This window comes from Phodopus roborovskii, unplaced genomic scaffold (genome assembly GCF_943737965.1).
Source record: "Phodopus roborovskii unplaced genomic scaffold, PHOROB, whole genome shotgun sequence".
NCBI classification, from domain to species: Eukaryota; Metazoa; Chordata; class Mammalia; order Rodentia; family Cricetidae; genus Phodopus; species Phodopus roborovskii.
Window position 1 is genome coordinate 4,260,283 of NW_026126448.1, and position 25,267 is coordinate 4,285,549.

The 25,267-nt window shown below is 39.0% G+C and overlaps 1 protein-coding gene across 1 annotated transcript in view; it reads left to right on the forward strand.

The window, feature by feature from the left end:
• The window catches only part of Agbl4 (AGBL carboxypeptidase 4), a 1,068,750-nt gene that overhangs the window by 749,921 nt on the left and 293,562 nt on the right, over positions 1-25,267 (forward strand). The window contains exon 6 of the mRNA XM_051188468.1: positions 2,822-2,861. Coding sequence (XP_051044425.1) covers positions 2,822-2,861 — 40 coding nt within the window. The remainder of the gene's footprint in view (positions 1-2,821; positions 2,862-25,267) is intronic.

Consider the following 25,267-nt stretch of genomic DNA (forward strand, 5'->3'; position numbering starts at 1 on the left):
AGCACTGGTGGAAAGAACGCATCAACACAGGTGTGGGGGTTTGAAGGATGTTGTGGATTTGGGGATTAGTTCAAGGAGCTCAGCAAGTGCTCCCTGAATGCTCCTCTGCAGAGTGGAGTGAGGTAGCAAAGATGAATAGTAGTTCTAAGCTTGTAAGCTATCTATTGAGGAGGATTCATGGAGGTGTGAAAATTTACAGTGTGATAGTACAGCATTAAAATATGGTTCTTTCTAATTCTGACTTTGTTCTTGAGCTTCAGTGTTCTGAGCCCAGGTATTCTGAGAGAATTCTACACAAGTAAAGGGGAGCCCACAGTACAGCACCTAGTTGCATTTGACTTTAAGTCTGCCTTGATCTTTTTTCTTTTCTTTTTTTTTTTTTTTAAGTCTGTCAAGAGGCAGAAACAGTCAGTTATAGAAAACCACACACAGGAGCCAGGACAAATACCCAGGTGTGTCTGACTCTTGCCAGAGTTTTCTTCTGTGTCTTCTCTACCATTTAGAAATAGCTTTTAAGAAGGAATTAGAAACTTCTAGATAAATGAGATTTTTTTTTCTAGTTGTGACCATAATGAAAACAAACTTACAGAAGAAAGGGGGCTTCTGGATCCTTCTCTCCTGCATGAGCAGAGTGTCAAGCTGTACAGTTCGGCTTGGGCAAAGGCAGTCTGAGCCAATCTCCCCTCTGCTAGCTTCCACATTAGGGGGAAGGAGGCCATCTGGCTACAGCGTTCCCCCTCACTGGCGTGTGTGAGTCTGTATTTCATTTCGGCGTGAGAACTCATGCTCGCTACAGAGATCAGTGACATCTTGGAGTTGCATTGTTTGCTTGAAGTCAACTGGAATGAGTTATGAGCTGGCAGGAAAATGGGGATGTGTTACTGAGAAGGCCTCAGAGGGATACAGTCTTACTTGTAGATCCATGAGAAGGCATAATCAACCAGTAGAGAAATCTTCAAGCAATATTTCTTGTAGCAGATGAAAGTTGAATGGCAGAGATCACTCTGAGGACAAGGAAATTTGAGAATAGGTATCCATTGGGTGGGGGGAGGACAGAGGAATTGAGAATTGAGAACATTTAGCCTAGAGAAACAGACAAAGCTGTTACCATGGGCTGAGCACAGGAATCAGTGATGCTACTGTTAGGGGCCCTTTGCTCTGTTCAAAGAAGAGCTGAATGAACACTAAGACATAAGGAATTCCTTGTCAAGGAAAGAGATAGAACAGAAATAGTTCATACATCTGGGTGTGGCAAGAAAGGGGACATTGTAGAGGGGATTGTGGGGATGACAGGTCAAACCCAAAGATTCTAAGCTCCTAGTATCATTGACTCTATGCAAATGGGAGAGGCAGCTTGTATGACCAAGGGTCAGAAGTCCTGTAATAAAAGTTCCTCCACCAAACTAAATAGATTGTCTTAATGATCACTTATTAGGAGTTACGATTGTCATAACTTAGATCTAGAAATAGGATTAGAATTGGCACGATCCTGCCAGTCAGGGAAGGTGTGGTTTGGGGCAAATGGTTCCCCCTCTTTAAATGTAATCATCCTTCCCCTGGGCAGCACTAACCTAGTAGGACTGTGGTGAATCTGAAATGATATCTCCAAGCTTCTAGTACCTACCATGCCTGGCCTTTACTCTGCACTGGTCAAAAGAACATTGCTGCCTTCCCTTCTGCTTAAGCTGAACTGCAGGAAGCCATTCTTGGACAGTAGCAAGATAAAGAGGATAGGGTATAATCAGAGAAGGGGTCACTGGAAGAAATACCAGGGATGAGAAGTTCCTGCAACATGAAGCCTAAAAACAAAGTTTGTGTTAGACGGTAATGGCACATGCTTTTAATGCCAGCACTTGGGAAGCAGAGGTAGGTCGATCTCTGTGAGTTCGAGGCCAGCCTAGTCTATAAAGAGAGTTCCAGGACAGCCAGGGCATATTACACAGAGAAACACTGTCTTGAAAAAAAAAGAAAGAAAGTTGGTATGACCCTTTAAAGAAAACAGAACAATCTATCTTCTCCCAGAGAAGAGAAAGAGGAAGAGCTCAACGGGAAGACTGAGGCTTACAGACCCCTGCTTTCAGTCTTCACAAAAGCTGTTTACTGTGGTCCTCCTGAGCTTTTGAGATCCATTGTTCTGCTCTCATAGCATCCAGCCCAACACACAGCTTCCTGGGGGCTGGGGAGCTGTACCAGATGACAGGCCTTCTGAGATGTTGATCATCCCAGGCAATGTAAGCGCAGCCTGTTGCCTCCAAACACAAGGGCCCTTATTCATATAATGTAGTGTACTTGACAACCACATATCTGATTGAATGTACATGAACAAATGGGTAAGGATTACACTGGAGAAGGAATGCTCAGATCGTTGGCAGCTGACTTTGTTGTGGTGTTGTAAATGTTCTCAAGAATTGAACCAGCATATCAAGTACCTGGGAAGCAGGTTACCCAAGGCAAAAGGGGATGTCAGTATATGAGTTAATCAACTGGTGCGAACACTTCAAGCAAAGAGAAAACTAAGGGTGCAGGGTCCAGAGGAATGTGCCTGGCTGGGAGATTGGAATGGGGCTTTCTCCCGGGACGTTTTTTTTTTTTTTTTTTTTTTTTTTTTTTTTTGTAAGTACAATATAGGGGTATCTAGATAAAGGCTATCTGTTCTGCTTTGTCTGTAGGGTGGGAGAACCCTCAGCACAACCATACAGTTCCATAAACTGTACACTGCTCTGTTTGTCCAGCCTTCATCTCACATTTCTCCCCTGCCCTGCTAGGCACAGATTTGGCTATGGTATGAATCACTGCCCTCACAGTGTGTTTTCTTTTACAGCAACAGCGGCAACTTGACCTCCTGACCATTACCAGCCCTGGTGAGTAAATGCAGAGCACCATTCTGCCTGAAATTTACCCAGAATCATGCCTTGCAGCCTCTCCCAATGCAAGACCTGCCCTCCTCTCACTTCCTGAAGGAAAAGTGGAATTCTTGCATGTTAATGACCTTCCTCCTCCTGGGTCATTTTTCTTTCTGTCTCCCAGCTCTATGCTGCCTCTTGCTGACTGAAGGTGTTAGGGCTGCAGCTGTGGGTGACAAGTGCATTTTCTGGGAGTAGAGTTCTTTACCAAATCACTCACTGGACTCATGTGTCAAGAAATTGTTCTGGTCTCCAGGGAATACTTTTAAAACTTATGACAAATGGAGAAGATGCCTTCAAGGTGCTGTGGAATGAAGGGGAGGGGCACTAATGAGCAAGGGTCAATCTATGTGGTGATGGGGTTTGGTCACCACCCATCTGAGAGTCAAAGTGGCATTTGTTTCTCTAAACTAAGGGAGACTCAAATCTCAAAACAAGCCTGTGGCCTTGGAACCAAAAGGTCTTTTCTTTCCCTGAGGTTTGGTGTCTAGCCCAGAGGCTGAGCAGTTTAGGGATGTCAAGGAGCCATCTTACTTTGGTTTGGAAAATTGAGGCTAAACTGAGCATTTGTGAGTGAGTGTGGTGGTTCATCTTCACCCATGGTTGATATTCAACATATTTAAGAGCCCCAGTGACCAGCTCCTGTGCCAAACATTAACACTTTGGTTACTGCACTGTGAAGGAATGGGTTCCTAGGGAAGGAACTGGTGTGACAGAGTGGCCATATGTAAGAGGACAGCTCAGGGACTCACTCTCAATAAATGTGGAGACATTCAATATTTTAGTAACCAATATGGACTAATTTTGTTGGCTCCACCTTCCATCAGGCCTGCTATACTTGGAACCAGGTAGCAAAAAGCCTGAAAACTTGGCACTCTGCAGGCAGAATCCTAACACAAGGGTTAGTTATCTGGTATAGGACAATGAGTACAGATGTAAGGTGCATTTACCCACTTCAGGTGACATGTTTCCATGTGATATAGCTGTTTGAACTTGTGGCATGAGAGGAATGAATGGAGTAATCATTGTTGTTGTTGTTGTTGTTGTTGTTGTTGTTGTTGTTGAGATTGGGTCTCATATAGTCACCTGGCCTAGAAATTTCTGTTTTGCTAAAATGACCTTGAACTCCAGATTAATCCTCATGATGTCACCTCCCCAATGCTGGTATTACAAGTGTGGCTGGAAATCATTGAAAACTGTTTAATATATCCTATAGATTAAGCTATATTCTAGACTTGTTAAGTTTAACATTTTTTAGAAATGCCATCACTTGAATGATAGAACTGGAGTTGCTCACTTGAGTTACCTGTCACTTCTTCCTCACTAATAGAGGGCTGAGAGAGTATCTTTGTCCCATCTTATTTAGTGACACTCCTGTTGTAAGAGTCTTCTTCTCAAGTAAGTATGCACCACCCAATTGACTGTCTCCATGTCCCATCACATCTTGTCACATCCTGGTGTGGTGCCTACATAGATACTGGAGAGTGTTCTAGGACTGTCCCCGGTTATTTTAAAGTGACATTTTTAGACCAGTAAACTGTATTTCTTTTGTGCCAGCTTTGACTGTTCCTAATTGCTACTACACAGATTTAAACAGAGTACTTGTGCATCCCCAGTATGCTCCTTTTAGACAGCTGTGGGATTTGCAAGTGTCTCCGCACTGCCAGAGTTTGAGTGGCTTATAATTATCCCTCCTCCTGGATGAAAACAGAATATCTTCTAGGTCAGCGCTTCCCAAAAGATATGTGTGACACGCTAGTATTCTGAAGTGGGCTCTGCTTCCATACTGTTGTGAGTTGCTGATCTGCTGATCACTCAGAGGCACAGGGAATGCTATGGCCACCACAGATCTCCAGGATGCAGCCTGGATTCTAGTGGGCCAAACATATGTATGTTTTGTCTTGAAATGGTTGATAAGCACCATTTGATCATGGCTTATAAGAAGGACTCTATTTCGTGTCAAAACACTTGTGCCACCTGTTTCTGCCTATCAAATCCACTCCAATTTCATGCATTCCCAGAAGCTTCAGCCACTAGCATTGGGCTTGCCACCTCTCGGGGTTGCCAGTGGGCATGCACTTCTAGGCACTCATCATCAAACAACCCAGCACTCAGATCTGCATTCTGGTGCTGCTATTCTGAGCAGACCAGGGACCTTCTGAACCAGAGATTTGGAATTTGGAAACATTAACAATCTGTACTGTATGTTTTTCAAGACTGTATTTCTTTGTTGTGAATAATTCTCAATATAAAGAAACAATATAATCATCCTGGCATTGTGTTGTTTATGCCAGAGTTCATATTCTTAAAAGGAGATGTTCTTGAATCTTTTTAGTATTTTTCCTTAATTCTCTCTCCATCATCCTATAAGTAACCATTGTTATGTATTCAGTATTTCTCAATATCTATGCATTGAAAATAACTATTATATCATCAGTTCCTCTAAATATCACAATGGAAAAAAGCCATATCCCTTTACCTTTTTCCACACTCATTAATATATTACAGGGATCCAATCATGTTGATACATGAGGTTCTGGTTCACTTATTTTAATTGCTGTATAATAGTCCACAAACCATGGGATTGTAACCTTTCCATTTTGTTGATCATAATTTAAAGTGTTTATATCTTTTTCCAATCACAAATAATGGTACTAAAGACAGTTGTACATATCTCCTTGAGGCATATACCAAAGAGAGGACTTACTAATTATATGCATCAAATATGCCACATAACAAGCAATATGCTTCAGCTCAGCAGAGTGTAAGAGCTTTCCTTCTCTGGCTCCTCAACACTCAGATGTGTCAGATAAAAAGTTTTGCCAATCAGCATGATGAACATAAAATGGTGCCCAGAATTGTTATTGTGTATGTCCCTGACTGGTAGTAGGGTAGATTATCTTTATTGTATGCTCATTGCTGCTTTGACTTCTTCTATGACTTGATTCTTTGTATCTTTTGTGTATAGACTATGCGGTCATCTCTAACTGATTCAGAATTAATTATTCTGAATACATCCCTATATTCACTGCAATATCCCAGAATGTGCCTTGTACTTTTTCATTGTTGCTGTTGTCAGTGACATGTTTTCACATGTGGAAAGTTTTTGTAAGTTTAATGTTATCTCTTGCTTCAAGAACTAAGCTTTATGACTTTCCAACTGGCTGTAATGTTTTTCTAAACTGGATGTGATGGTTTATACCTGTAACTCCAGCATTCTTGAGGCTGGGGCTAGAAGATCGTAGAAGATGTAGAGCCAGTCTGGGATACAGAATGATACCATCTTCAAAACAAACGTGTAACAAAACATATACATATTTATAGCCTTTATTCCCAGCACTCAGAAGGCAGAGGCAGTTAAAGCACTGCAATGTTGAGGCCAGTTCCAGGTCAATCAGGGCTACATAGTGATACCCTGTGACAAACATACAAACAGTGTGTGTGTGTGTATATGTGTGTGTACCTCTAATATTGCATAATTACTTGGGTTCTATCTTAGCCTTTTTACTTTGTCTCATCAATGACTAATCTTTGCATACAATATCAGCCAGGGATTTCATTATTTTTTAATTTACATATGAATAACTCATTGTCTCGGAGCCATAGGACAACCAGCCCATCCTTTCCCAGTCTTGTGACCATTATACTTCCATTACATTGGTTTTTCTACATGCAAAATCTATTTTTGTGCTTTGGTCTATATATCCTACTCTTGGCAAACTCTCCAATGTTTTATTTAAAAAATTTTCAATTTTAACATTGTCTTTGGGTAGAAGATAGCTTTCCCCTTCTCCCTTTCATCCTTACTCCTTGAAGGTTGTAATTACAGATTTCAAACTGTACTTCTTAAACAAAATCTAATAATCTCTATTGTGACAACACAATTTAATTCATTGATTGGACAATGAAACATTTCATTTTGTAAAGGCACATAAGTCTGATGTGAGTTTGATCCCTGAAACCCATGGTCCTGCCTGGTTTTATGTCAACTTGACACAAGTTAGAAGCATCTGAGAGGAGGAAACCCAAACTAAGAAAAAAGCCTCCATTAACACTGGGCTGTAGGTGAGCCTGTAGAGCATTTTCTTAAGTAATGATCAATGTAGGATTGTACACTGTATGGTGGTCCTGGGTGCTATAAAAGAAAAAAAAATAAAAAAGCTGGTTGAGGCCTTGCAGTGCCCTGCTCAGAGCCACCTGAGGACTGGGGCCTGCACTCACACATAAGAAACATTACAGTCAGACCAGCCTGCCTAGAGTCCTGGTCCAGCATCCGCTCAAGAAGGTAGCCTATCTTCCTGGGCCGAGCTCAGAGCCTCCGTAGGTCTGAGTCCTGCGCCCACACTGGGGAGCCCATCCAGGCAAACAAGCCTATCCAGAGTTTGCCAGTGTCCTGGTTCTGCCTTAACACATGGAAGGAGCCCACTTTCCAGTACCCTCATCAGAGCTTCCGCCTGACTTGGGACTGTACACAGGGTAACCTGTCCAAGTAGACCAGCCCATCCGCAGTCTGCCAGCTCCCTAGTTCCATCGACGTATTGGACCTGCTTGCACCCTCTGGAAGAGAATCTTGGTCCCATGCACACTAAGAGAGGGAGAGGCCCCACCACCGGTATGTACTGGAAGAAGGGTTGGGTAGATGACAGTATAAGAGCACAGTCAAAACAAAAAGATCAATATGAACTCCACAATAGCAAGACTGAAATATCCCAACACAGATGAAGCAGAAGAGAACGAGCTTAAAAAACAACTTCATGAAGATAATAAAAACCCTAAAAGAGGAAGTGAAAAAAATACTTTTAGGAAATGGAAGAAAAATAATCAAAAATTGGAAGAAATCAACAAAGCTGCAAGCATAACCAACAGAATATAAGAGGTGGAAGAGAGAATCTCAGGCATTGAAGATACACTAGGAGAAATAGATTCATTGACCAAAGAAAATCTTAAGTCCAACAAATCCCTACAACAAAATATCCAGGAAATTGGGACACCTTGAAAAGGCCAAACCCAAGAATAATAGGTGTAGAAGAAGGTGAAGAAACCCAACTCAAAATCAGAAGAAAACTTTCCTCACCTAAAGAAAGACATGCCAATGAAAATGCAAGAAGCTTACAGAACACCAAATAGAGTGGACCACAAAACAAAAGTCAGCTCACCACATAATAATCAAGAAATCAAATATACAGAATAAAGAAAAATATTAAGAGCAACAAAGGAAAAAGGCCAATTAACAAATTAAGGCAAACCTATCAGAATTACACCTGACTTCTACATGGAAACTCTCAAGTCCAGAAGGTCCTGGATAAATAATCTACCAACACTAAGAGACCACGGAATCCATCCCAGAATACCATACCCAGGAACGCTTTCAATGACTATAGATGGAGAAACAGGATATTCCATGACAAAACCAGATTTAAACAATACTTATCAACTAGTCCAGCCCTGCAAAAATTCTGGAAAGAACACTCCAACCCAAAGAAGTCAACTATACCCACAAAAACATAGGCAATAGATAATCCCACTTTACCAACAGCCAAAAGAAAAATGGGGGGAAACCCATACATAATACCAACAACAAATCCAAAACAAACAGGAATTAACAATCAATGGTCATTAATATCCCTCAATATTAATGGTCTTAACTTGCCTATAAAAAAGCATAGGCTAACAAAATGGATAGAAGAATCTACCCTTCTGCTGCATACAAGAAACACACCTCAACTTTAAAGACAGATGTTACCTCAGAATTAATGGTTGAGAAAATATTTTCCAATCAAATGGACCCAAGAAACAAGCAGGTGTAGCAATGCTAGTATCAAACAAATTAGGCTTTAAATTAAAATCAATCAAAAGAGATAAAGAATAGCATTTTTTTTATTCATCACAGGAGAAATCCATCAAGGTGAGTCTCTCTCAATTCTGAACATATGCCCCAAATACAAAGGCACCCACATTTGTAAAAGAAATATTACTAAAACTCAAAACACACATAAAATCTCACACACTTATAGTGGGATATTTCAACACCCTACTGTCAACACTAGACAGGTCTACCAGACAGAAATTTAACAAAGAAACAAAGGAACAGAAGTTATGACCCAATTGGGTTTAACAGACCTTTATAGAACATTCCATCCAAACACAAAAGAATACACCTTCTTCTCAGTACCACATGGAAGCATCTCTAAAATGGGCCACATACTTAACAATATAGCAAACCTCAATAGGTATAAAAAAATTGGAATAACCACCTCTATCTTATCAACCACCGTGCTTTAAAGTTAGAATTCAACAACACAAATTGTAGAAACCCTACAAACTCATGGAAACTGAACAATGTGCACTTGCACCATTCTTGGGTCCAGGAAGAAATAAAGAAAGAAATTAAAGACTTCCAAGAAGTCACTGAGTATGAAGACACAACTTACCAACTTATGGGAGGGACACTTTGAAAGCAGTGTTAAGAGGAAAGTTCATAGCATTAAGTGCCCACATGAAGAAACTAGAGAATAGTCACACTAGAGAATTAACAGATAAACTGAAAGTTCTAGAACGAAAAGAAGCAAACTCACCCCCAGAGGAGTAGATGCCACAAAATAATCAAACTGAGGGCAAAATCAATAAAGTAGAAACTAGGAAAACAATAAATATAAAATCAATGTAACAAAGAGTTGGTTCTTCAAGAAAATCAACAAGATAAACAAACCTTTATCCAATATAACTAAAAGGCAGAGAGAGAACATGCAAATTAACAAAATCAGTAATGAAAAGGAGGGCATAACAACGGACACTGAGGAAATCCAGACAATATTCAGGTCATACTTTGAAAATCTGTACTGTACAAAATTTGAAATTTTAACAAAAATGGTCAATTTTCTGGATAGATGTCACTTACCAAAATTAAATCAGGAACATATAAGCAATTTAAATAGACCTATAGCCCCCAATGAAATAGGAGAAGTCATCAAAAGTCTCACAATCAAAAAATTTCCAGGGCCAGATGGCTTCAGGGCAGAATTCTACAAGAAATTCAAAGAACAGCTAATACCAATATGCATTAAGGTGTTCCACACAATAGAAGAAGAAGGGTCATTGCCAAACTCTTTTTTCAAGGCTACAATTATGTTGGTACACAATGACACAACTAAGAAAGAGAACTACAGACCAATATCCCTCATGGACATCGATGCAAAAATACTCAATAAAATACTGGCAAATCAAATCCAAGAACACATCAGAGAAATTGTCCACCATGACCAAGTAGGCTTCATCCCAGGGATGCAAGGATGGTTCAACATATGAAAATCCATCAATGTAATCCACCATATAAACACACTGAAGAAGGAAAAACACATGACCATTTCACTAGATGCTGAAAAGGCCTTTGACAAAATCAAACACCCCTTCATGATTAAGATATTAGAGAGATCAGGGATAGCAGGAACATATTTAAACATAATAAAAGCAATATACAGTAAATCAACAGGCAACATCAAACTAAATGGGGAGAAACTCAATGTGATTCATCTAAAATCAGAAACAAAACAAGGCTGTCCATTCTCTCCACATGTCTTCAATATGATACTTTAAGTTTTAGCTAGAGCAATAAGAAAACAAAAGGAGAACAAGGGGATAAAAATCAGAAAGGAAGAAGTCAAACTCTTAATATTTGCAGATGATGTGATAGTTTACATAAGTAACCCAAAAAACTCTACCAAGGAACTCCTACAGCTGATAAACACCTTCCACAAAGTGACAGAATACAAGATTAACTCAAAATAAAAAAAAAAAAAATCAGTAACCCTACTATGTACAGACAATAAAGGGGCTGAGAAAGAAATCAGAGAAACATCACCTTTTACAATAGCCACAAACAACATAAAATCTTGAGGTAATGCTAACAAAACAAGTGAAAGACTTATATAATAAGAACTTTGAGTCTTTAAAGAAAGAAATTAAAGACTATACCAGAAAATGGAAAGATCTCCCATGCTCTTGGATAGGTAGGATCAGCATAATAAAAATGGAAATTTGGCCAAAAGCAATCTACAGATTCAATGCAATCCCCATCAAAATCCCAGCACAATTCTTCACAAACCTTGAAAGAATAATACTGAACTTCATATGGAAAAACAAAAGACCCAGAATAGCCAAAATAACCCTGTACAATAAAGGAACTTCAGGAAGCATCACCATCCCTGACGTCAAGCTCTATTATAGAGCTATAGTCCTGAAAACAGCTTGGTACTGGCACAAAATTGGACATGAAGACCAATGGAATTGAATTGAAAACCCTGATATAAACCTATACACCTACAAACACCTGATTGTTGACAAAGAAGCTAAAATTATACAATGGAAAAAAAGAAACTATCTTCAACAAATGGTGCTGGCACAACTGGATGCTAACTTATAGAAGACTCAAGATAGGTCCATATCTATCATCATGCACAAAACTTAAGTCCAAATGGATCAAAGACCTCAACATAAACCCAGCCACACTGAACCTCTTAGAAGAGAAAGTGGGATGTACCCTTGAACGAATTGGTACAGGAAACTGCTTCATGAACATAACACCAGTAGCATAGACACTGAGATCATTAATTAATAAATTGGACTTCCTGGAATTTAAAAGCTTCTGTAAAGCAAAGAACACATTCAACAAAACAAAATGGCAGCCCACAAAATGGGGAAAGATATCCACCAATCCCACATCTGAGACAGGGATGATTTCCAAAATATACCAAGAACTCAAGAAGCTAGTTACCAAAACACCAAATAATCCAATTAAAAGTGGGGTACAGAACTAAATAGAGAATTCTCAATAGAGGAATCTAAAATGTCTGAAAGACTCTTAAGAAAATTCCCCACACCTTAGCCATGAGGAAATGCAAACCAAAACAATTCTGAGATACCATCTTACTCCTGTCAGAATGGCTAAAATAAGTAACACCAAAGACAGTTTGTGCTGGAAAGGATGTAGAGAGGAGGAGGTATGTGGTGGGAGTGCAAACTCGTACAGTCAATTTGAAAATCAGTATGGTGGTTCCTCAGGAAAATGGGAATTAGTCTACCTCAAGATCCAGTAATTCCACTCTTAGTCATACACCCAAAAGTTGCACATTTATACAAGGACATCTGTTCGATTATGTTCATAGCAGCTATTATTTATAATAGCCAGAACCTGGAAGCAACCTAAATGCCCCTCAACTGAAGAATGGATGGGAACATGAGGGAAATTTAGACAATGGAGTACTACTCTGCAGAAAAAAAAAAAAAAAAACAGAAAACAAAAAACAATAGAATCTTTCTTGAAATTTACTGGCAAATGGATTGAACTAGAAGAAACCAACCTTACTGAGGTAACCCAGTCACAAAAAAAAAAAAAAAAGACAAACAGGACAAACAGCATGTATGCATGTATTCACTCATATATGGCTTTTAGACATAAAGCAAAGGATTACTAACCTACAATCCGCACTTCCAGAAAAGCTAGGAAACAAGGCGCACCCTCAGAGAGACATACCTAGTCCCCTGAAGAAGGGGAAAGGGACAAGATTTCCCAAGCAAATTGGGAGCATGCGGGGGGGGGGGTCAGGGGGAGAGGAGAGGGATTTAGGGAGAAGAGGAGAGGAGAGGAGGGCTTGAGGGAACAGGAAGATTGAGTCAGGGAAAGAACAAAGGAGAGCAAGACTAGAGACACCGTAAAAGAGGGAGCCATTATAGGTTTTAAGAGAAATTTGGCACTAGGTAAATGCCCAGAGATCTACAAGGATAACCCCAACTAACAATCTAAGCAATAGTGGAGAGGATACCTTAAATGCCCTTCCCCAATAATGAGATTGATGACTATCCTATATGCCATCCTAGAGTCTTCTTCCAGTAGCTGATGAAAGCAGAAGCAGACACCCACAGGTAAACACTGAACCGAATTCTTGGAATCCAGTTGCAGAGAGGGAGGAGTGATGAGCAAAGGGGTCAAGACCAAGCTGGAGAAACCCATAGACACTGCAGACCCAAACAAGGGGAAGCTCATGGACTCCAGTCTGATAGCTGGGAAACCAGCATAGAATCAACCCAGATTCCCTGAATGTGGTGTTAGTTGAGAGGACTGGGCAGTCTATGGGGCCTCTGGTAGTGGATCAGTATTCCACATAGAGGGATGCTCCCTCAGCCTAGATACATGGGGGAGGGCCTTCACCCTGCTCTAAATGATATGACAGACTTTGAAGACTCCCCATGGAAGGCCTCACCCTCTCTGGGGAGCAGGAAGGGGATTGGATGGAGGTTGGTGGGGGAATAGAGGAGGACGGGAGGATGAGGGGACTGGGATTGATATGTAAAACAAGCTTGTTTCTAATTTAAATTTAAAAATTATATATAAAAAGTACATTATCACATCTTGTTGAGGCCATAACTTTCAGTGGAGAGGTCTGGTGTCTGCTGTATGTGACCTTCCTTTCCATCTTCTCCTCGCTTCACTCCTCCGTTGTCTACCTCTACTCCAATGCCCTCCCTTCACCTGTCTAAAGCTCATTATGATAGTGTTACTGTTTAACAATAACTGAAATATCAATTCTTAACATCAGTTCCTATTTCTACCTGAAAGAAAGAAAGAAAGAAAGAAAGAAAGAAAGAAAGAAAGAAAGAGGGGGAGGAAGGAAGGAACAAACAAAGGAAGGAAGGAAGGAAGGAAGGAAGGAAGGAAGGAAGGAAGGAAGGAAGGAAGAAAAGAAAAGGAAAAAGAAAGCTGGTTGAGTAAACCATAAGCAAGCATGCTACTAGGCGGCAGCACCCCTCCATGGCCTTTTCATCAACTCCTGCATCCAGGGTCCTGCCTGGTTTGAGTTCATGTTTTGGCTTCCATCAATGGACTGTGCTTCAGGACATATAAGTCCTGTCAACCCCAACTTGCTTTTGGTCATGGTGTTTATCACAGCAACTATAATCCTACTAATACACTATGTAAGACAAAAGGACAGGTCCCCCCATACCACAAAGTTGTCCTCTGATCTCCGATCTCCACACATGCTCTGAGACACATATGCTCACATGATAGATAAAAGTAATAATATTTATATGTATAATAATTTATATATAATCCTGTGAATGTATTTCTTTTTCCATACTTGTACTTCCTCTATTATGTAAGGTAGTCACCAATCTCATAAGGGAAGGGCATTTAAGGTAGCCTCTCCACTATTGCTTAGATTCTTAGTTGAGATCATCCTTATGGATCCCTGTAGATTTCCCTAGTTCCAGGTTTCTCCTTAAGCCCATAATGGCTGCCTCTATCAAGGTATCTCTTTCCTTGCTCTCTTTCTGTCTTTCTCCCAACTGGACCTTCCTGATCCTTCATGCTATCCTTGACTCATCCCTTCTCCCATCCTCTCTCTCCTCCTCCCTCCCCCATGCTCACAGTTTACTCAGGATATCTTGTCCCTTTCCCCTTTTTGAGGGGGTATCCATGTATGCCTCTCTTAGGGTCCTCCTTGTTTCCTAGCTTCTTTGGGTTGTGGATTATAGGCTGGTTATCCTTTGTTCTGTGTCTAATACCAATGGTAAGTACATGACCATGTTTAGGAACTGAACCCAGAGGCTGCAGCATTGCTAAGCAAGTAGCTTCCTTTAAAGTAACATCCCCCCCACCCTCTTTTTCTCCTTTTAACTTTTAATTTTGAGGCTGGGTTTTGCCAAGTTGTCCAGAGTGGCCTTGAACTCACTCTATGGCCCAGGAAAACCTTGAATTTTTAACCTGAAGCTTCAACATCCTGAGAAGCCTTTTGATCTTTATTTTGTCTTAAAGTTTGATGTGTTACCTGCTCTTTCCATCTCCTCTGCAGATCTGGCTGCTATAGATTTTCTTTCTAGCCTTAGCTGATCACCCTGCAGTTATATACTGTTCCTTTTCTTACAAACTCCAGTCCTACAGCTAGGATATCTGAATCTTCTTCGAATCCCCCAAGACAGCGCCCCTTACCAGCAGGAAGTAGTTTGGAAAGAACGACGCCCAAATTCCCAAATATTGTGTATAAATGTTTGTTTTCATTTAATTGGACTTTGTTATATAAAATTAAATAAAAAATACTCTATATGCATAAAAAAAAAAAAAAACAAACTCCAGTCCTTCAGAATTCCTTTCATCTTCAACAAGACAAGGTCCTTGGTAGGTCCTTGCCATCTATTACACACAGCCCATCACCGCCTTATCATTTTTTGTTTAGTCTTTTAACTTTTAACCTTTTATAAAAAGAGAAAAAATGTGCTGTTAGTGTTAGCCACTGGCTTTTCCCACACAGTTTATGAATTCCTGTGTTCTTGTGTGTATTAGACTGCAAGCCTTCCCTGTATGACTGCAGTAGAATTCCTTGTGTATATTGGGCTGAAGATCTTCCCTACACTAAAGCAAAGCTGTAGTTGCTGTCCTAATGAGAGTGCCTGGGTAACCCTATTGACCAGTATTATCCTTACTTTGACTTCTACCTGGGGTGATAATTTGTCTAGATATGAGTGCTAATTTGAGGAGTTTCCCCAGCAGTTTGACTATTTTATTCACTGTCTCTTTATGTTAAAGTTGCTGATGAGAAGTCTGCTGTTACATAATTTAAGGAACCTATTTTTCTTGGATAGGTTTCAAGATTCATTTTTAATCTTAATGGTCTGACTTTTTAAATTCATGTGTCCGGGCTGAGGCTAGATTTATTTTTATTTACCCTGTAGTTACCACCAAAAAAAAAAAAAAAAACGATACGTACATACATACATACATACATACATATATGTCTTTCATTAGCTTTGGAAAAAAATTAGCAAATTATACCTTCTAATAATTTTCTTCCCCTACCTTCCCTTTGAGTCTCTGCTTTGAGAATTCCTACTAAACAAATGTTGTATCCTATCAAGTGCCTTTCATTGTTCTTAACTGTGGTTCTTAGAATGTGAATTGACCCTGAGGTCTTGGTGTTTGAATATTTGATCTGCAGTTGGTGGCACTGTTTGGGGAGGCTAAGGTGGTGGAGCCTGCTGGAAGAAGCCTTTGGGGACAGGTTTGAGGACTCAACGCCTCCTTTTATTTCAAGTTTGCTCTCTCTGCTTCAGGCCTATGGCTGAGGATGTATGACACTTGCTGCTACATCTCCCCACCACCATTTGACTGCTACCTGTCCCTCTGGAACCTTGAACCACAATAAATTCCTCCTTCCATTACTTGCTTTGGTTATGGTGTTTTATCATAGCAACATAAAAGTAACAAAGACATTAATTTGGTTTTAATCATTTTACTCCAACTCCATTGAGGTTTGACAAGCAACTTTAATATTTAAATTCACTTTTTGACCATGTCTAGTCTAGATTTTTTTCTATCCTGAAATATTTTAATGCATTTTCCATTTTCAAAGTTTCTAACTTTGTTCATATCCACCTGTTCTTGTTTTATTTCTGCCTCTTCTGTTCCATGACTTCTATGCTGTCTGAAAGTCTTCAGTAGTTTCTCAAAATCTACTCAACATGCTTATTTTAAGATCTTTGTTCTACAAAATCAGTTGCATCTGGAGTGAATTCAAATTCCAATTGTTGATTTTGCTTAGCATCTTTTTTGGCATTTGATTTTTTTCATTGATTTTGAATTTTGAATTTGAATGCTCACTAGGGTAAGAAAGTTTTCTAGTTTTCCCCCAAGACTCTCCCTGTGTTCACATCTTCCTCTGTGATATGTTCTGAAGCCCCAATCCCACATCTTCAGAGTGGGACCTGGGGAATAAAGCAGATCCAAAGACAAAAATTTGGGGTGCTTCCAATTCTAGAATTGATATCCGTCACTAATTTTGGCCTGAGATGCATAGGCATCTTCTCCAGAATGTTCCATAGCAATCTTCTTTACTGGACTCTGCCCATCACAGGAGAGTCCCACCCATGATGCCTGCTCTTTAAGAGAAAGGTTGCTATGATTTCCAACTGCTACAGATCATGTTATGTTTCTTATCCTACAGGAGGCAAAGTATTACCTGTTGTCCCTGCTTCTGTATCTAGGTCTCAGCAAGCTAGTAACCCCAGAACCCTTCAACTTGCCACACTTTTGCTCACTCAGCATTGTGGGGATATATCTCTCACAATGGAGTGTAACTGTGTATTTACTACTCCCTCGTGTGTTATCAAATATATCTAACATCCAATATGAAAAAAATAAAGGAGTTTAGTGAAACATGAACTCATTTTGTCATTGGACTCAAGAGTCCAGCTATAATTTCTGTTTTACTTCTTAAGAAAGTTCATTCTTCATATGAACTTATCATATCTATGAAATGATAAAGAAGTATTGTTATGCTGAGTAAAACATTTAACAGGTTTCAAAACATTATATTTTTGTATATGAATATACAAATATAAAGGCAAATTTAAAATGAAAATAGAATATACTACATAAACCTTCTTTATTTGAATGGTGTGAACATCCTATAATGATATCAGATATTTTTTGAGAATGTCACAAAGCTGAAAATCATGCCATAATATTTTAGTCCTCTGTTGCCTATTACTTAATCAATTATTTAGGTGTATATGGTACCACAATGGAATCTATCTGTCTATCTGTCTGTCTATCTATCTATCTATCTATATATATATATATATATATATATATATATTTGCAGAATACTAAGAATTGAATCCAGAGCCCCAAGCATGTTAGGTATGCACCCTATCACTGACCTATGGTCCAAACTGTTTTTGTTATAGTCCAAAATGTTTTATTCCATTATTTTGAAAGATGTTTCAAACTCATTCTGTGACCCAGGCAGCCTTTGAATTTTCAATCATCCTGCCTCAGTCTCCAGAGCAACTAGTCAATCAGACCATGCCTGGACATTCATACATAAAAATTGGTGTGTGCCTCTCTGATTATTTCTTTAGGAACTTTTCTAGAATGAGAATTATTGAGAAAAAGTTCAGCATCAAGCAGGCTGTCACAGAGGGACTAGTTCTTAGCCTGGTGGGGAACACCAGGAGATGGTGTAGAAAACAAGCCTCACACAGTTTGTTTTGAAAGACAAAGAGTAATTGGAAATGTTATTTTTTTTAATATCTCCAGTCTACAATGTATGGATACTGCATTTCTCCATGGTCTGAGGAAGACCTTCAGGTACATTTCCAGCTATTAGCAATTGGAAGCTATTCACCTCATGCACAAATAATAGGTGTCAGGGGTGAATGTGGGATTGTTGGCCTGCATGCAGAGGGAAAGGGAACAGGAGTAATGCTGAGCAGTGAATCTACCATTATCAACTCTTAAAAGCAGCCACTTCTGTCCACATTATTTTAAAAAGGCAAGTCATCTGGCCATTCCTGAACTAAATAGGGTGCAGGTAAATAATCTTCCCACTGGGAAGGGTGTGCCCATGAGGATAACTAGAATATTTGGAAATGACTAATATAGTTTGCCACACTTCTCCAAAGATTTTAATATTTCAACAACCACATTAAAAGTGCTGGCCATGGATTTGTAAAGAAAGACTTTACTGAGGTATAAGTCATATGTCACGAATTTCACCCCTTTTCATGGTATTGTGTATGTTCACAGTCATGCACATCATCTCCTTCAAGATTATCATCAAAAACTACATACCAAACTTATGGTCACTGCCTATTTCTCCTTTACCCCATCCCTTAGCAATGGGCAATGTACTTCCTGTCTCTAGAACTTGCCCATTGTGCATACTTTAAATCAGTGATATCATACTATATATGGGCTGTAGGCATTATGGTTAGGTATCTGATCCACTTTGAGTTAATGTTTTGGTAAGATATAAAGGAGGAGTTCATTGTGTTCACACTTCTGCATGTAGGCATCCGGTTTTCTCAGCATCATTTGTTGAAGGTTATAATTTCTCTATTGCATTTTCTTGTAACCCTTGTTGTAGGCCATAGCTTTCAATGATACATACTAAAAAATGGCATTTAAGAACTGTGTGCTCAGAGGCAAATTTATATTAAGCCCTTTATGGATATTTGTACACAGGTCTCTCCACTACCCTATTAGGCAGGTAATATCATTCCTGTTTTGCAGGTAAACAAAACTAGCTGCTATGAGATATATGAATTGTCTACATAAACATAGATAGTAAGTGATTATGTCAGGATTAAATCCAAAACTATCTGGTACTAGATCCCTTCCCACTTTAGATACATCTGTAAGTTCAGGAAGTAATTAGTCCTTAGTCTTCTTTCTCAGACAGAAGGCCAACATACCCATTTTGACAGGGACAAGGAAAGTCTGTACTGCCAAGGACATCATAGTGACAGGGGCTTCCTCACTAGCTAGGCTGCATCCTGGACCAACATTTGACTTCCTATATGTCATAGAAATATCCAGGAGAAAAATGTCCACAAACTTTTTTTTCCTTTCATAAGTTTGTTAAAAAATAATATTATGCTAAATATGGATAGTCCCAACCTGAAGGCCACCACATGACAACTTTAGGGTTTATCTCCAACTCAGGTCTCTTATATGTAAACTCAGCCCTCTTGAAAAACAAAGAACTGTGACATTTATAGCTGCTCTCACTGTGGAGCCAGTTTCTGAGCCACAGACCTATGAAGCTGAGCCGACAGCATAGTGACTGGAATACAGAGGAGATGTTTTTAAAAGTGCATCCATGTCATTAAAAACTACTTTAAGAATATCTTTAAAGAAGAAAAATAAATTACTCCTGATCCACAGCCCTAGCACAATACAAGGTCTAATTCTATTTCTACATTTTCCTTTTCAGTTCTTGTCTCTATGCAGAAACATATTTACATAATTGCAATCACAGTAAGTTTTCATATACATCTTTTTTCACTTAACATTATTTTTCATAAACAATCTTCATGTTGCTATGTATTTTACATACTTAACATCTTTTTATAAACATTTTCTCTGTTTTAAAAAAATTGTACATGTCTATGGTACAAAATCTGAGAAACACAGAACTGCTAGAAAGATGAAAATATCAGCTATTTCCCTTAGGCAATATCTACTAAATATTTTAATGTATTTACTTCTTTTCTTTTTTCTGTGCATGTATAATTTCATTTTACATAGATGAGATCATATAGAATATTAAATTTTATCTGGACTTTTTATTTAGTATAACAACAAAAATACTTTACTATGCCAGTAATTTTGGTTATTTAACTTCATTCTAGTTCATGAAACTTTTGAATAATATCTCCTCATATGTATACCTGTCTATATTTCAGACTATGGTCCTAACATAGATCATTGGGACAGAATTACTAGATCCATGAGAATTCAATGTGCATGTCAAAGGAATACACATTCTTCCATCTTTGTATGTATCCTGATTTACCAAACAAGTGCTATTTTCAAGAACTGTGTTACTTGCTAATATTTAATTCCTATAAACAATTCTACCATAATAGGTGTTCATGAGGCCCCACTCTCTGAGGAGTGGAGAGATATTTTCTTCAGTGGTATAGCCACTGGTAGTTTTCTTAGGCCCCTGTATATAACCCTCCCTCACCCATGCTCATATAAGCAACTGTAATTGAACTCATTGGGTTACCAAAACAAAAAACAAAGCATAAAAGTAGAAGGGGGACAGGCTGGTTAGAGAAAAAGGATCAGGGAGAGTGGTAAAGGAATAAGAGGAGGCAATAGGGTGTAAATATGACCAAAATACCTTGCATGCATGAATGGAAATGTCATAATAAAACCAATTATTATGTATAATTAGTATATTCTAATACTTCTTTTATGTAACTTCTAATAAAAATTACTTTTAGAGGTAGAATTATTGGGCCGAAGAACATTGATGTTTAAGGAGTTATTGAGGTTTATTTTATTTTCTTTAAAAGGTTGTAGCAATTTATACTTCCACTCCTAATCACTTATGTCAACTTCCATCTCCCATATTAACAAGAGGAAACATCAGCTTAAGTGTTGCTCAGACTATATTCCAGTATTAGCTCTCTGTGGTGGATCATGCCTAAAGTCCCAGTACTTTGGAGTTAGAAGTAGGAGAATCTGGAGATCAAAGCCATCTTTGGCTACATAGTTAGTGTTCTAGCTAGTTTTTATGTCAACTTGACACAAGTCAGGATCGTCTGGGAAGAAGGAATCTTTACCAAGAAGATGTCTCCATAGAATTGACCTGTAAGGAAGTCTGCGGGTCATTTTCTTTATTGATTATCAGTGTGGGAAGGCAAGAGATGGAAGTTTCTGTCCCACCCAATTCTGCAGCCATTTAGTTCCAAACAAACACACAGAAGCTTATATTAATTATTAATTGGCCGATGGCTCAGGCTTATTATTTGCTAGCTCTCGCTTAATTATTAACCCATAACTATTAATCTTTGTATGTAACTCCACTTGGTCTTGGCTTACTGGCGATGCCCAGCCCTCTTGCTCACTCAGCAGCTACATGACATCTCTCTCTATCACTGTCTCTACTCTATCTCTATCTCTTATCTCTCTATATATCTTTCCTCACTCTCCATGTTCCTCTCCCGGAATTCTAATAGGCTGGTAGCCCTGCCCATACTTTCTGCCTGGCTACATACTGCCTGCCCATTGACTGAAACAGCTTTAGTCATCAGTCAATAAGAGAAACATATATTCACAGCATACAGAAGTACTCCCCCATCAGGAAAGCCCAACTCACTGTGGACTCTGCTGTAAGGAGTTCGGTTTTTCTGCCCACCGCCTGGTATTGTCCCGCTGCCGCGCCAGCCCCAAATAATACACAGAGACTCTGTATTTGATACAATACTGTTGGCCCAGTTACTTGTTTCTTATCGGCTAGCTCTGCCTTTAATTATTAACCCATTTCTGCTGATCTATGTATTTCTCTTACCGGGGAGCCGGCGGCATACTGCTTTCTTCAGACTCTCCATCTTGACCCTCCTTCCTACTTCCTATTTCCTCCTTGTCTCCTAGTCCCTCCTATCTTCCTTTCCTATTGGCCAACAGTGCTTTATTATTAACCAGTATGAGAAACATACAGAATGACCTCTCCCATCATCTCCTCTTTTCTATCTAAATAAAAAGAAGGGTTTTAACCTTAACATAGCAAAATATATTATACAACAGTTATCAAGTAAGACTCACAGTTAACAATATTTAGTCCATTAACATTTAGCAAGATTTGAAGAAAATATTTCATCTTCTATTCTATCTTTGTGTGTCTAAAGTCTAAGTAACAAATCTTTAATCCTAACTAATGAAAACTATAACCATAACTATCTGTCTTCAACTCCTTCAAAGACCACAGAAGGATAATATATAAGCTCTAGAAATGACAGAGACATCTCACTGCCTGGTCACCTGAAGTTCTTTTGTAATCTTCCATCTTCAGCCCATAGGTCATAGTGTGTCTAGTAGACTCTTCAGCAACGCAGGAAACTTTAAACTGTCTTCGTGTATTCGCAGTTTGTCAGTCACTTTTCTCTGTGTCCTGCATACTGTCTCACAGACTCTTCCATAAAGCAGGATCTCTGTAGCAATGTCCATCTTGAATCAGCAGTCACTTTTCTGTAGGTCCTGCATGTCCAGTTTATACAGCATCAAGTCAAACAGTCCATACAAGAGCAGTATCTTGTCCAAATGGCTAGTCTTGCCATATTGGAAGTAAACTCCAAAACGTGTTTCTTTAATGTCCATCTTCCTTTTTGACGCAGGTGGTGTTACCAGGAGCATTTATGTCTCATTGTCAAGTAAAACCCTAAATCATTTTAAATGCCATATTCTGTGGGTCTTTGAAAGGTTTGAAGAATGCCTATCTATCTCAAATACATCTCTGTGTATCTTGAAAAACCTAACTAACTTAACTCTAAGCTTTGACTATCATAGGTAATTATCTATAATCTGTATTCCATTATACATTACATTTCTAACTAAGCTCAATAAACACAATACCTAAACAAGAGGAGAAATATACATATCACCTTATTGACCTTAAATTGTATCAATAAATGAAAATCTGTTCCAAAACAAAGTATTCATTATCTATATCATAATTCCCTTTTTACCTTTAAAAAGATATTGGTTGTGATCATTAACCATTTATAACCAAGTCCATTTAAATGAAAACCAACATTTATAAACAATATTTGGGAATTTGGGCGTCGCTCTTTCCAAACTACTTCCTGCTGATAGGGGGCGCTGTCATGGGGATCCTAAGAAGTTGCAGAAATCTTGGCTGTAGTCTTCGAGGCTGCCTTGTCCAAGCTGTTTTGAATGTTGGATCATCAGCGACTGTTTCAGGGGGCCTGGCTTGATCAAACCACATTACTCTGGAAGGAATCCACAGCTTTTTATTTTCTGTGGAAACAAAAATAGAAATCCTTTTCCCCAGTAACTTGTCCTTGAACTTAAATGTTGGAGTCAAAGCATTTTTAAAATATATAAATTGAATTAATCCAGCAGCATTTCCTTTATCAGTTGTTGTTATTTTCTCAGCAGTGAAACAATGCAGAGACAACACAATAGCATACAGTAACCAGATTCTCTCTGAGCTTTTCATCTTTACGTGGCTTTATTATTACTGTTTATTTTACTTTTACTTTTTTATTTTTTGACATAGGGTTTCACTGTGTAACTCTTATCTGTCCTGGAATTTACTCTGCATACCAGGTTTACTTTGCAAATCACAGAGATCTGCTTGCCTCTGTCTCCTGAGTGCTGGGATTAAAGGCGTGTGCTACAACACCCAGTTCCTCTTTGTCTTTTTAAAACCATTTTATTCCTTTTCTCTCCCAAGCCTACATATATTTTAGAACATACTGTAAACCTTTAGAGCTTTTTCTTAATGTGAATCTGCCTTTACTGTAAATCTTTATCTTTTTCTGGTCATGAGTCTTTATCTGTTAAACAACAACATTGTTAAAATGAAAGTCTTTGTTGTTTCTGCCGCAGTTATCAAAGATGACAGCTGCTATTTTACCGCCAGCACTGAAAGCTGCGCTCACTGCCTTGGTCTGCATGCTGCCGGCTTGGAGATGTGGTCACTGCCATTGCCATCTCTCATACACACCAATAAATTGTTAGCAGAGTTTCTTAAAAGACGTGTGGTTTTTTGTCCCTTATGATGAGTCAGGAACCTTCCCTTAAAGGAGTCGTGCGAATATCTGCTTGTCTCTCGCAAAGCAGAGTTTAACCGAGAAAAATGCTGCTACCAAGAAACCTTGCTTATCTCTGTTCTTTTGTTTCTAAAACCCATTTTTAAGCTTTTGTTAAATTTTAAGTGGAAGTTCTTATTAACCACGTGGGCGCCATTTGTAACGAGTATGGTTTTTCCTCCCGCCGCCGCTGGTCTTGTCCTGCTGCTGCGCCAGCCCCAAATAATACACAGAGACTCTGTATTTGATACAATGCTGTTGGCCCTGTTACTTGTTTCTTATCGGCTAGCTCTGTCTTAATTATTAACCCATTTCTGCTGATCTATGTTTTTCTCTTACCGGGGAGCATACTGCTTTCTTCAGACTCTCCATCTTGACCCCTCCTTCCTACTTCCAATTTCCTCCTTGTCTCCTAGTCCCTCCTATCTTCCTTTCCTATTGGCCAACAGTGCTTTATTATTAACCAGTATGAGAAACGTATATACATAATGGCATCTCCCATCATCTCCTCTTTTCTGTTTAAATAAAAAGAAGGGTTTTAACCTTAATATCGCAAAATATATTACATAACAGTTATCAAATAAGAACAGAAAAAACCGTACTCGTTACACTCTGCCACCCCTGGGCTGGTGTCCTAAGTGCTATAATAAAACAGTCTGTGAAAACCATGGGGAGCAAGCTAGTAAGCAGAACTCCTCTATGGCCTCTACATCAGCTTCTACCTCCTTCCCTGATTTGAGTTCCTGCCCAGATTTCCTTTGATGGAGGAAGAGTAAGAGAAACATACCCTTTCCTCCCTGAGTTGCTTTTGGTCATGGTTTTTATCACAGCAATAAAAAACCCAAATAAGTAAGTTTGAGGCCAGTCAGAGTTACATAAATAAGACCTTATTTATCTTTAAAATTTAATTCAATAACAAATTTCAGAATATGAGAAATATAAAAAGGCTGGGAGAAGCAAGTTTTTTTCTTCTACTCCTTGGGGCAAAAACTGAATAGTACACATGTACATATTTATTTGAGGAAGTCAATATCAGATGCCAGATCCTAGGACTCAACTAAGAAGGTTGAAGATTAATGCTCAGGGGTCACATTTTAGAATATTCACATTTGATGTGCTGAATTATAGGAAGGATATAAAATGAAAATCACCATCAAAATGAGGAAGAGAAGTGTAAAGGGGCTAGGAAGACTGTGGTCATTAGACTTATTACAGGTCCTGAGGCCAAAGAAACTAGAATTCAAGGC